Source organism: Anas acuta, chromosome 8, assembly GCF_963932015.1.
Source record: "Anas acuta chromosome 8, bAnaAcu1.1, whole genome shotgun sequence".
NCBI classification, from domain to species: domain Eukaryota; kingdom Metazoa; phylum Chordata; class Aves; order Anseriformes; family Anatidae; genus Anas; species Anas acuta.
The window spans coordinates 1,212,601-1,226,865 of record NC_088986.1 but is presented as its reverse complement, the minus strand read 5'-3'; the positions used below and the strand labels follow the sequence as shown (position 1 = coordinate 1,226,865).

Sequence of the window (14,265 nt, the reverse complement as noted above, 5' to 3'; positions counted from 1 at the left end):
TTAATTCAGTACACTGAACATGGCTAAATTAATTCTTCATTTACACCAGTATCGTTTTGGAAAAGTGTGATTTAATATGTTAGTACTCTCAAGTCAAGTGTAGAATTAAAATACAATATTCTCACAGGGTGAAAGATAAGCTTATAGGGAAGCATTCCCATCCATTATTTTATGTCACTGAATTTCCATTATAGGTTTCCATAATGTAACTGAATGCAAATTTCAGTCCAAGAACTTAAAAATCCATGAAGGTAGCTATATGAAACAAATTGCCTCAAATAGATTAACTCAAAATTTGAGGAATTTGCACTTAGGCATAGTACTGTAACCATGGTTTTAGTTTGCATGCTGTTTTCATTTTGTATTTGTGCTTTAATTCTTTTTATGAATGTTCAGGTTGAAATAAATCTAAAACGTTATCCCACTCCATACCCGGAGGATTTAAAGAATATGGTAAAATCAGTTCAAAATCTGGTGGGCAAAACAAGCCATGGAGTACGGCCTGAGAACACAGCACCAACTGCGAACAGTGAACAAACTGTGAAAGAAAAGTATGAGCACAAGTGGCCCATGGCACCAAAGGAGATTTCAGTGGAGGTAATGTAAAAGGATCGTTGTTCCTTTCAATAGTTCAAGATGGGGTTTTAACATAACTCCCTCGAATTATATGCTACATCTGCTGTGAACTTCATACCTAAGAGTTTCTAGTTTAATTCTGTAAAGTAAGTCTAGTTTTATATTGAGTTGCTCTTTTTCTCAATACAACTAAGATTATCAGATTGAATTTTGGGTTTTAAATCTAGCTAAATCTGAATTTTTGTATTGATATATACCCGCACTCTCCTAAATTTTAATGATACGAGAGACTTGCATATTAGTGGGAGATTAGACCTGATCTTGATTTATACATCAGGCTTACGTAAGTTTATCTCTGCACCAAATATGTAAATGACAAATCAGTTTGTTCTGTCTCACAATACTATGCCATTAGGCTCTGCTTCTTCTATCCCATTAAATGTAATGCATAATACATCACAGAATCTCAGAACGTTAGGGAGTGGAAGGGACCTTGAAATACCATCTAGTCCAATCCCCCTTAGCTAATAAACCTTGCCAAAAGTTAATGAAGCCAACAGAAGTGATTCTTTGACTGCAGGGAACTTAAAATCAGTTGCCCCTGAACAGTGCTTTTCAATGAGTTGCACAATCTAGCCCTTAATACTTTGGCCAAAAGTGGATCAGTATGCATAGCGACAAAGTTTTCTATTCTGACATAAATACAGTTATTAAAAAATCAATTCCAAAGTACTGCACAGTCCTGTGCAAAGCTGTTTTTATTAGCTGAAGTTTGATCTCAGAGGATGTCTACTCGTTGATACATTCATACTAATGACTTACTTTGTGTAGCCACACCTTATAAATAGCAGAAACCTCTTACTCTGGCAGTATTTCTTGATAGTCTGTAAAATGCTTGGACAGGTCTACAGGAATACCTCCATTCTTACAAATCTTTATGAAGTCCTAATACTTAAAAGAAGTAAATGAGAAAAAAAAAAAAAAAAATCAAATTATCTTTTCACCCCTTTGTTCTTTAAATATTACAATAAGTTCACTGTCTTTGAAATATCCCTGGCTGGTTGGGTGTGGATGACTTTTTCTTCCTCAATTTTCTGTATCCTTAACACAGATTGGCTGTTCACACTTATACAGCAGTCACTGTAGCTGCACTGTCAGTACTGTGTATTTTATTTAAAGATAAACCTTTTCATTTATTAAAAGAATATCTATTTTTGACTTAGGATGGCTTCAGAAAACTTTCTTCAAATCTCAAATTAAGTTAAATCATTCATGTTTTTATCTAAAGGTGAAATCTTAAATTCTACCATTATTCTTTTTTACCAATTATACTCTATCTCACTGTGTAAATTTGGCCTTTTAACCAACTTATGTCTTGTGGCATGAGTATTGATGGGTTCTGATTTGTTGCTGAATACAATTTATTGTGCATCAACTAACTTTGAACTTAAGTATTCTTAATAGGTTTCTGATGTTTTTAATGAACCATACTGAGACCACATACATACTATCTGGAATCAGTATTGTCTGATAAAGCCATTGGGTGCTAGGTCTCATGGCTCTGGGTCTGGCAACACAGGGCTTCAGATACAGGTGGCGGTACTGGTTCTGCTGCTGTCGCCCAAGAGGAGCCCCTTAGCAGGGAGTAATGTCCCAGCTAACAGCCATGGCAGAGTTCTGAGAGTATCCAAAGCCTAGCAAAGCCTCCGTTATTCGCCAGTATGTAGAATGCATACTGAATTTTAATACAGAAGAAGATAAAGACAGATTTCTTGCATTTTATTCTTTGATAAAAATGCATTCACTTTTGCAACAGGAAAATAATCATATCTAGTTTTTCTGTGAATGTACATGAACTGTTTAATCCAAGAGTATCAAAATATATGTTTTATAAAAATAGTTGAATTGCTAAAGACCCTGCAGTAATTCCTGAAGTGCAATTAAATAGTGTGATTGCAATTTCCTAGTTGATTTTCTACCACAAGCAACTGATGTGAGTCCATGAGCTATTTCCATCATACCAATAGAAACATATTTTTCATCTTCCTTTATTACAAGGGTGAAGATGGTAGACTTTTTCCAGATTTTAGATTCCCTAGTACTTATTCAAGACTAGTAGCACAGCTATCTCATCAAATATAGAAAACAAAACAAAAAAAGCATTCCTGTCATTCAGGCAAATAACATTGCTGGGAAGCTTTTATGGCAATAAAGCAAGATCATGTACACATTTTCCTCTCTTTGGCTTCCTGTATAAAGATAAAAAAGAGGTATGAGAAACTGTAGAAAAATTATGAATTATTTGTGAATAACATTAGCATGATTTCAGTTGTAACACGTTAAATAAAACATAATTAAGCTCCATTTGCTTTTCAGATAATTAGGAGACATGATCTCAAGCCTCAAGTTAAATTACAGTTTGAAAATGCAGGTGTGTTCTGCTATAGATTTAGACTGAAGACAGTTTTCTTATAACAAGGTAATTTAATTTCAGATGCAGTGCTCACTTTTTCATCTTCAGAAGTCAGATAAGCTGGTTTCTTTTCTGATCTCTCTTGGGTTCTCTTGCAATTAATTCACACATGTGTCTTCACAGAATTGCTCCTAAATAATTAAAAGGAGAATCTGAAATGAGTAATAAGCTACATTTCAAAACCTCTATATTATCCTCCACCTTTGGTAATAATAAACAATTTCTTAATTAATCACCATTTAAAATAAACCTTTTTGTTGTCCTATGTCATTGTGAAAGATGTGCATTTTAGACAAACAGAAGGTTGGGATAACTTAGTGCATTTTGTACCCTTTCCATGAGCATCACTGAGAAATACCACAAATAGGCAATTGAGATCTTTAGTTAATATTCTTGATATGTATGGACTGAAAAAATCATCTGAAAGAGTTCTGTATAACTGTCAGCTTTGTGTTTAAATAAATAAATAAATAAAAAGCATTTTCTAGTCCAGCATGCAACATTCCATCTTGCGTGTTAATTCCTAGCAGGTTCATTAGTACTGTGTAAAAAGGAGAGATTGTTGTCTTCTGAGTAATCTGCTCCAAATGCTGGTGCTGGTACTAGTGCTAACAGCCAGAAAAATACTGCCTCAGCTGCACTGGCTCTTCTGAGACCTTTATCTCATCTCAATCAAAATAAGACTGTAATCCTTTTAACTTCTTAGTTCATTACTTGCATGGGTTTGGGTTGTTTTGGAGGAATGGGGGCTGAGAGGGAGAAAGGTGTTCTTTTTGTTCTGTTTTTAGTGAAAGTTTTAGAGACTGTCTAAAAGATCATCTTGCCTTTCCAAGAGAATTTGCACACTTTTGTTTTCCCCAGGTTGCCTGGCTTCAATTGATTGAATTGATGTGTTTCTTTTGGGAACCGTTTTCCCTTAATGAGATGCACAACGGCAGTCTCTCTTGACTGGGAGGGAAATATGTCCTAAAGGTTTTCAGTCTGTGTCTGCTTTAAGGCCATAGCACGATAAGCTCTTTGCAACAGAATTACCTATATTTAATCAGCAGGCAGAAACATCTTCATTATAGAGTTTTGCCATATGGTTTCTCCATAGCACAAAGGATGTTTATTGAGGTTATGACCTCAGTGACTTCTTGTCAAAGGAGAAGGGAAGTAATGCTTTCCTGTTCTGGACATTCTCCACATAAATGGAGAAAAGTCCGTTTTGAGTTACTTTGACTTCTGCCTGACCTTATCTTTGTGTCTGGATTGGAGAGGCATTATTCAGAACTGTCTCCAAGGTAAAGCCCACCTTCCATAAAATCAGTCCAAGGTATCAGCGGACCCACTGAGGCTGCTGCTCTGCCTGGCCCCACTTGAGTGAGGACCTGGGAGATGCAGTATCACACGTCTGGACGTGGCACCCTGTACAAGCTCATATATGAAGGGCATGTAGGCCTGGATTATGCCTGATGGGCCATAAAAAGTCTCTTTTTCAAGAGACCTGAGAATGTCTCTGTTCACCCCAGTGAAATATATGCAATTGGGTACGTATCCATCTAGACCAAGCGTGGCAGAAGCTCTTTTCCTCCAGAGATGGGAGAGCACGGGGAGTGCAATTCGGATATTAGGGTGTTGTAACTCAGAGCACTACTGGGCCTTCTGTCCTCACACTGAAGACTACGTACAGAACTGGGCAAGACCATCTCCATGGGTTATAACTTAGGATGACGTTACAGGGTTTCCCATCCTCTGCAGTACATGACAAACAACTGCTTGGATGCAAATCTGCAGCTTATCTTTCCAGAGTTCTGACCGTGTCAGCAAACAAGCTCAGCCATTTGAAATAAAACTATTGGAAATTGAAGTTTTCACAATAAATGCATCTCTCTAGACTTTGACTTCTTTGGTGGTAGCAAATTCCAGTCAGTGCCTGGGTGCATCTGATGGGCTGTACTTCTGATCACCTAACAGGCAAGGTTAAAGTGTGCATTCCTCTAAGTGCGTGCCAGTCCCCAGGACTGCAAAGCAGAAAGGCATGGCAGAAACAGCCCTACCTGCCCAGAACAATTTATTTTCCAGGATCCACTCCGTCTTTCTGTGTGGAGCCCAAACACTATCCCAGTCTGTTCCTCAAGTACTTGTGTCACCAAATCAGCAAGTTTGTGTCTCCTTTTAAAGCCATGCTGTATGTCTGGGAACGCCTGCTGGAGCTGAAAAGGGGCGAGCTCACTGCGTCAGTGCTCTAACAGTGTGCTGGCTGCTGTAACCCCCCTGCAGGTGGGACGTGTTTCGGGGTGCCTTCATTCTCCCACCTTCAGATTCCAGATCCACATTCAGAAGTTCTCATCCCACAAGTTCAGTTCTTTAGTAGGACTTATACCTTGTCTTTACACCCTGTACACACAGGACAGCCTTCAGAGCTAATGGCCACTGAAATGGCCTTCCTGGAAGCAGCCTCTGCAGGCAGAAGAGTGGGAGAGTTGTGGGAGCAGGTGGAAGACCCTGCACTCCACATCCTTCTGGGATAATGCCACGTTTTGGGTGACTCTCAGTGCATTTCTGGATTAGTGACTGAATTTTATTTAGGTCAATCTGGTCATTGCTATTTTAGCAACATACTCAGAACTGTGACTGACTTTCACACACAGCTTCAGGAAGTCTGCACTTTGTGATCTTATCAGGAGAAGACTTTTTAGTGGGACTTTGAAGCTGTCCACATGCAGGGCTGAGAGACAGAAGAACTGCCATTTTATGTGCAGAGTCTGTGACATGGCGAGTGGTTCAGGGAGGCTTTTTTTCTAAGCCTGCACTTCTAGACCTAACTGTGACTCTGGGGAAAATATCTATGCCTCAGTTAGTCTCACTTGTGTCTAGAGATATTCTGATATCTATCTGGTTACATTTGTTGCTACATTTTCTGTGATCTTCTTTAGTCCCTCATTAAAATTTTAGTAAAATATGGACCAAGTAATATTAGCCTGAATCTGTTTATTTGTCTTTGCTTCTTGATTTCTTTATAGCCAGCTTGTCATTTTTCAGATTGCCCTCGCCTACTCCAGTTCAGAAGTGCTGCCAACCCTCTACGTATATTTAATTGTTCTTTTGGAGTAGATCCATCCTTAATGGTCCTCCATGCCTTTGCCCTATGCATGATGCATCTGCACTGAGCCTGGGTCTTTCTATTCTTTTTCTGTTCTTTGCAAACAGACTCTCAGAATTAGGTTATTTTGAAAATCACAGCTCTCTAGATTTTAATTTGATGTTTTTGTGTTGTCAGCATGAATAATTGCCAATATTTCTCTTTCCCAGTTATTTTACTGGGGTTTACCATGTATTTTCTCTTGGGAAACAGCTCAACATACTTTTCTTTCCTCTGCCTGTATCTTTCTGTGGTTACTCTTCAGGAATAGGTTCTCAGAAAACACAATTACGTCTATTTCTTTTCTTTGCTCTTGCAAGTAGTCCTATTAATAATACTTTTTTTTTTTTTCTTTTTCTTTTAGTGCCCATTTTGTTCTTGGGCTTCTAAGAAAAAGGGTGCTGTTAAGCAGAGTAAAAGTAAATGGAATATGCTTTTCTTTTTTTACATCTTTCACTTTTTCATTGTATGTTCAGAAGTGCCAGACTAATCCTTTCAAAAGTGTATAGATTATTGTTGGAATAGCTAGACTAGATGCTAAAGTAAGTTAAAGAAAGAAGGAAAGAAAGAAAGAAGGAATAGCAGAAAACTTCATGAAATCATGCAACTAAAATAAAAACCTGTGCTCACCATTATGTCAAATATGGAACTGCTGGTTCTTCTTATCTTACAGCAAGTAGTTTTATTTTAAGCTTATAACTTTTAAAAGTTTCATGGCACAATATTGGGATTCTAGGTGCAAGATAGAGAAAGTAAAGAGTTCCATAAGAGTCACCTGTCTGATACAGACAACACTCATAAATCGACTCTGGAAATCCCAGACAGGAAGGAGAAAGAAGAGCATACAAAAAGCTCAGAGGTACAAACAAAACAAAACAAAACAAAACAAAACCATTTGAAGCATACACTATGCTTCAAAAGTGGGGAATTTCACGTTCTGTGAATGCTATGCACTTTGTTATTTTTCAAAAATGGTTTTGCATGATAAGTTTGCTACACTGCAGTAGAAATGATTGTGCTACACTGAAAAAATGCTATTGCACTATTGCTCACTTTAAGTTGTATGTACATCAATACCGTTATGTGAGAAATATCATACACCACAAGGGAGCTCTGGGTATCAAAGTGTTTTAAAGTCTTGAATATATTATATCACGTAAGAGTCAGTTTGCGGCTGTGTTTACTTAAATGCTATCATTGACAGGGTTAATTAAATGGGCTGTGAAGACGTCTGTTCTTTGCTATTTTGGTATGGTGCTACCTCCAGTAGTACACCAAAGGTAGAAGGATTAAAATATCTGTTTCTTAAATACAATTATGTTCTTCAAGGATAAATCACACGGCAAATGCTTTAACAAATATTTGTCTCCACTGTTATTTCAAAAGTAGTTAATGGAGCTACACCTCAGAAAGGTTTCACCCTATGAGTAAAATCAATAAAGTTTTAAAATGTAGAATTTTAAATTTCGATAATGCATTTTTGGTTTTGGTACTCCATTTTTAGTTGTTTCTCTAAATGTTTAATTCTTAATTGTTTCTCTTCCTTTATTGACTTCTCTCTGCAAAGCCATATGACCCATAATCGTTGGAGTACCATTAACAACATAATGTCGGTACAGAAATCCTCATTTTGTCTCCATTAGGGAAACTTTCTTCCTAAATATGTTTCCCCTAACTATTCCCTTCCTAATTTTTGCTACTAATTATGGATTTTCTCCTAGTACCTGTCTGACACATCCTCTTTTTTACTAGATACCCTCCTTCCCCAGCTTCCATTCTCTTTACAAAATCACAGCTCATCCTCCTGCTTCCAAGACAATGTGTTTCTCTTGCCCCTTCCCACAAGGATCTTCACTGGTGTTAGTTAGCACGACCATCCGGTCTTGCTGTGCCCATCTCCATCAGTTCTCTCTCTGGGATGTTCCCCTGAGCCCACACACTAACACCCCCAGCATGCGTTTCCTGTGTTGCCCATCTTTCCTGAGAGCTGGGTTACCTCTGTCATTCCTCCAGTTAGGGTCTTCCCCTACCCTGTCTCCCCATGTCACCTATCTTTGGGTGTAGCATCTCTCTTATTTCTGAACTTTTTTTCCAGTGATGGCATAAGAAATGCTACAGATTGGTTATTTGTGTCTTTGTTCCCTTCTTCTAGCTATCCTATGAGCTCACTTTAAAAGCCTTAATTTAAAATGTCTCTTTCTAAGACCACTTTCTTTCCACTTTTCAACTCATGTTATTTTCAGTTTGTATCCTATTGCTGACTAGAACAGCAAAACAATTGTGCAGGAAGTCTTAGAATGTCAAGATTTGCTAAACTCTCTATGAGAAGTTTTTGAAATCTGAATCATTTTAATTTAGAAGAAAACTCTTTAGAGACAAAGTAATTGAATTAAATATAGCTATAAGGAGAGCTGAATCTGTGGAAAGACTTGTGCCATGAATGAATGAGGAACAGTTATTCCTAAATAATAAGTAAATATTTATTCAAAATTTTTATTTATTTCTGCTGGCAGCTTGCATTTTTTGTGACCTTTGCCTGATCAAAAATGTTTACACGGCCTTGATGTATCTCACGAGCTCCATCTGTTTTGTACACATTTTCAGAATGAACACATCACCATAATTTTACAAGTATTTTTGTAGAACTAATTAGAAATTTCAGCTGACAAATCATCATAATTAGACAATCTCTGCCCGTATGGTGGGGTTTCGGTGTGTTGTCACATTGATGAAAAGAAGGCTTCAAAATGTTTGCTCATTGCAGTTTGAAGTGGTTTCTGTTTCCTGTGTTTACTCTACATTATTGTATTCCTCAGGATGCCTTTGGACATCCTGCCAGTGAGATGAGGATAGGTGAACTTCGTCCTTCCATACCAGAGACTCCGTTGTACCCACCCAAGCTTGTTCTTCTGGGTAAAGAGAAGAAAGGTACTAACTTGACTTACAGCCTGCTAGATGGAAGCATATGTAATGCACATAGATAGATGTGTTATTTAATGTATTCTGCACTTCACTGATTTTAAAACATATTGTGTATGTATTTGTGCACACACACACACACATATATGTATAGTATCTATTTGAAAATGCATTTTTCTGGAGTTTAGTTTCCATACACCACCTCCTGAAAACATGTGCTGTGTTTTGTTTCAGAGTCGACAGATGAGTCTGAAGCAGATAAGATCCATTGTCTGAATAACAGCGTTTCCTCAGGCACTTACTCAGACTATTCCCCTTCCCAGGCTTCCTCAGGGTCCTCCAATGCGCATGTTAAAATGGGGTCCTTGCAGACAACAGCTAAAGATGCAGTGAATAACTCTTTGTGGGGAAACAGGTGTGATCCTCTTTCTCTAACACAGCTTCCAACTGCTTTTTGTCTTATGTTACTGTACTCATTCAAAGTAATTGTGTACTGTCTGTAAAGATACTCAGATCAAAATCATAACATTTTACCCCAATTATCCTGAGGTGTACATAGCCATACACAGCCCAGGCTGTGCAGCCTTGGCCACCCATTCATACTCTATAAATGTCAGTAATTCTACAGCTCTCTTTTCAACCATGTGCTATAGCCATGCATTAAAAGTGCCTAGTAATTGAGCTGCAATTATTCTGTTCTGTGTGGTCCTGAGCTGCAGCCGGCTATAGTTTAGTGTAGCTAACAGAGTGCATGTGTCTCATATTCATGCTGTCCTGAGCATCACTCTGCCCTGGACCTCCAATTGCAATACAGTTCATTGAAAGTTGTAATCTGCACTGGCCATCAGCAGCCTGAAAGCACCCTTGTACCATACATGGAACTCTGCCCTGTCTGTTCCTGCTGTAAGTCACGTAAATGTAGCTCTGTCTTAAGAAATGCACAGGCTCTTCCCCATTAATAGAGGCTGGAGCCTGCTTACTGGCGATGCATAGCATCTTGGTGGTGAGAAGATGCACAAGCTGCATCTGGCAGCTTTGTTTTAAAAAAAAAATTAAATTGCAATTCATAGAAGGTTATTTTTACAGTAAAAAACCATGTTCAGCTGGATTTATATATGAACTTGGTGTTGAGCCATCCAGGACTTTTGACTCGCTTCTTATTTTCTCTGTGTGCATACTTGAAGCACCTGTGCTCCAGTGCAATGAACTGCTGCAGACACTCATGCCAGTTCAGTGACTTAAGTGCCCATCGCAAAGCCTGAATATGGATGGGAGAATATTAAATTGCTTCATAAATTTGTCTTTCTGCTGACTGTTTCTGTGCTCTAATAGAGAGCATTTTACCTTATTTAATTTTGTTTTATTTCAGCAGGCTGGTGCAGTCATTCCCACAGCCCCTTGAAACAAAGCCATTACTGAGCCAGCGGGAATCTGCTCCGGCAGGAAACCTGCCACAGCGCAACGACAGGCGTCCCCTGAGCGACACCTTCACCGACAGCTGGAATGATAGCTCGCACTACGATAACACCGGCTTCGTTGCAGAGGAGAGCACGGTGGAGAACCCGAGCGCTAACCCTCTCCTAAGCACGAAATCTAGAAGCACATCTGCGCACGGGCGCAGGCCGTTAATCAGACAAGACAGGATAGTTGGCATTCCTCTGGAGCTGGAGCAGCCGACGCTCAGAAACACACACGAATCTGAAGTGCCTCCTCCCAATCCTTGGCAAAATTGGACCAGAACCCCTAGTCCTTTTGAAGACAGGACAGCTTTTCCTTCCAAACTGGAAAACACCCCCACCACCAGCCCTTTGCCTGAGCGGAAAGATCATATCAAAGAGTCTCCTGAATTATCTAGCACTTTCACTCCAGGAATAGCATGGGAATATCACGATTCAAATGCTAACAGAAGTCTCACAAATGTCTTTTCACATATTCACTGTCGCCCAGACCCTTCTAAAAGTGTTATTTCGATCAGCAAGAGCACAGAAAGGCTGTCTCCAATGATGAGGGATTTAAAAACTAACAAATTTAAGAAGTCACAGAGTATCGATGAGATAGACATTGGAACGTACAAAGTTTATAATATACCTTTAGAAAACTATGCATCTGGTAATGATACTGTAGGAGCCCACGAGAGGGTGGACAAGCTCCTGGGCCCGGAGCACGGCATGCTGAGCATGTCCCGCAGCCAGTCGGTCCCCATGCTGGATGACGAGCTGCTGACCTACGGCAGCGTCAAGGTGCAGCCACAGCAGAAGTCGTCCGTGACAAAGAAGGTCTACCAGTTTGACCAAAGCTTCAACCCGCAGGGAGCAGTGGAGGTCACAGCCGAGAAGAGGTTACCACCACCTTTCCAGCTCAACCCCGAGTACATTCCCCAGCAGAGTAAAAATCTGCCCCAGGAGCTGGTCAGCCCGAGGGCATACCGCGGCTACCCCCCTGTGGAGCACATGTTCTCCTTCTCCCAGCCGTCGGTCAACGAGGAGGCCGTCAGTGCCCCCTTCGTGAGCCAGGGCTCTCGGCCGGGCTTCTTGAGGAGGGCGGATTCGTTGGCCAGTTCCACCGAGATGTCTATGTTCAGGAGGGTCAGTGAGCCCCATGAGCTGCCCCCAGGCGATAGGTATGGCAGGCCTCCGTACCGAGGAGCTGTGGAGCGCCAAAGCAGCATCTCGGTCTCCGAGTCTCAGTTCCTCAAGAGGAACGGCAGGTACGAAGACGAGCATCCTTCCTACCAAGAAGTGAAAGCCCAGACTGGCAGCTTTCCTGTTAAAAACCTTACACAAAGGAGGCCGTTGTCTGCAAGAAGCTACAGTACAGAGAGTTACGGTACCTCTCAAACCAGGCCAGTTTCAGCGAGGCCTACAATGGCAGCTCTGCTGGAAAAGATACCGTCAGACTATAACTTGGGTAACTATGGCGACAAGCCTTCCGATAACAGTGATATAAAGACAAGGCCTACCCCTGTGAAGGGAAATGAGAGCTGTGCTAAAATGCCTGCTGACTGGAGACAACAGCTACTTAGACATATAGAAGCTAGAAGGTTAGACAGGGTATGTTTGGCATTTCTCTGCAATTAATGCCTTTAGTTGTGTGTTTTGGTATTTCAAACTATTTGCACGTACAGTGGTAACCACCAGAATTCCCAGTAATGAAATTCCTGCATTGGGGTCAGAGGAACCGGCCTGCAAAGGTGTCTGTGGGTGCACAAAGCAGCTGGTGTGAGGCATTCCCGGGCAGAGGCTGGCACACGGCCTCCGCGTGGGTATTGCACCGTGGCACACGGCGCTTATTCAGTGCCTGTTGCAGCACTGTCTGAAGTAAAAATAATAATAATAATAATAAAAAAAAATAAAAATCTCTCCTTATCAGCAGATGTGAACATGCTGCTGAAGTCCACCACTTCAGTAATGATTTGAGAGCATTAGAAGATGCTGGATACATCTTTGCAGAAAAAACAAAATAAATGAAAAAATCGCAGATAAAAAGTTTTTTTTAAAAAAGTGTTTTAGCTTTCGTATTATTGTTAGTGGAGGGGATCTAAAGCTCTCAGCACTGAGAAATATTACTGGATATATATTGCCACTGTTTTTAACAAGGAATATGATTATTACTCCTTTTAGCAGTAGAAAGTTATGCTTATTTAACCTCAAAACATAAATACAAAACATAATACAAGTACTACAGTGCATGATTTCTATAATGATTTTGACTACTTAATGGCCTACTTCATGAATCTGGATTTACTTCATAATCTGAAGTGATTGTGAAAAGTTACCGTGGTCTAATGCGTAAGTTAGTTGCAAACTGTGTCCGTATACGTATTTTATGCTAGATATTCATGCGTTTGGTGTGAATATATTTATAATACTTCCCCATTGCTCGACGTGATGCATACTAAAATAACATTAAGGATCAAATGGGTAAACTTTACAAATTGGCTTGAAGGCTGAAGCTTTTTCCTTACTTCAGCTAGTTTCCTTGAGTTATGTGAAACTGGTGGGAATATGCGTAATATCTAACCAAAATAGAGCAGACCAAGTAGAGAGGTTTCTGGTGGAAACACTTCCCAGATGTTTTGGAAACATCTTTACACGTAGTTTGCAATGTGTATATGCCTAAGAAATATTTTAATTCGTGGAAAGCTGACACTGGTGGTTAAATCAAGTTCCCAGTGATCTCTGCAGAGGCAGAGAGCCGGCCTCCAGCTGTTTGCGGCACAGACCAGCAAAGCTCCACAAAGTTGGGTTAACTGGTGTGGGGGCTATCCAGGGAATGAATGCCCAGGCTCTGCCTTGCAAAAGCCTCCCGCTGCTGTGCCACGCCACGCCTGGGGGCTTGCCCCAGAGGACCTGGGAGCTCCCACAGAATGTTCACAGGGATGTAGGGTCCTGGTGCAGAGGGTTTGTTCTCTGACATTGGTACTCCTTTACTAGATATGTTTTCTGGCCCTTCTGTGGTTGTGCAGGCATACCAAAATTTGGCCATATTTGCAAAATAAAGACTTGTACCATGTTATATGCTGCAGTTTTCAGAATACAGATAACAACATATTTCATCTGCTGTCAGCGTTGAAGTCTTTTATGGTATCCATTTTATGTATAACTAGCAATGTATTTGCTTCCGTGTGACTCAGTGCATGCATCAAAAAGCTATTTATTTCTTGGTACTGTTTGTTTGCTTAAACTAAAACTTTGTGAAATTAACCATATATGTGTGATACTTGATTCAAGGAGCATGTGTGTTCATATCCTGTCACGTGGTTGTTTCCTCTACTCAGACCGCTGCTTACAAACACAACACAGTTAGCCTTGGCATGCTGCACTCTGGAGGGTTTTCAGCAATGCATGCCGGCAGAAGCATGACTTTAAACTTGCAGACTAAATCTAAATTTGAAAACCAAATGCTTCAAGAGCTACCTCTACCGAAAGTAAGTATGGGATAGCCAGCATATACCAGCATTTCGAAATAAATTAATAATACTCCTTGCTTTTTCCTGGTTTAGCTTTTGCCTATAGTTCATGCTTATACTATACACAATCCAAAAAGCAAAGATGATAGTAACACAGTTTTCCTGGAATCTTTTAAGAATCTTGCTTTTTGGATTAAGTAGCTCACATGGCTGTCATTACTGCTTTCTGCTCTTGTGTTAGATTGATGCAATCATTATATTTTG

General features: G+C 40.1%; 1 protein-coding gene across 11 annotated transcripts in view; it reads left to right on the top strand.

Moving 5' to 3' along the window:
* The window catches only part of LRRC7 (leucine rich repeat containing 7), a 175,466-nt gene that overhangs the window by 138,657 nt on the left and 22,544 nt on the right, over positions 1-14,265 (top strand). For 6 of the 11 annotated variants that reach the window (XM_068689947.1, XM_068689951.1, XM_068689944.1 and 3 more), the window contains 5 exons: positions 397-597; positions 8,990-9,101; positions 9,327-9,507; positions 10,462-12,142; positions 13,870-14,019. In XM_068689947.1, coding sequence (XP_068546048.1) covers positions 397-597; positions 8,990-9,101; positions 9,327-9,507; positions 10,462-12,142; positions 13,870-14,019 — 2,325 coding nt within the window. Of the gene's footprint in view, positions 1-396; positions 598-6,909; positions 7,033-8,989; positions 9,102-9,326; positions 9,508-10,461; positions 12,143-13,869; positions 14,020-14,265 lie in introns of all 11 variants that reach the window. The other 5 variants (XM_068689959.1, XM_068689943.1, XM_068689952.1 and 2 more) reach the window with 5 other exon arrangements.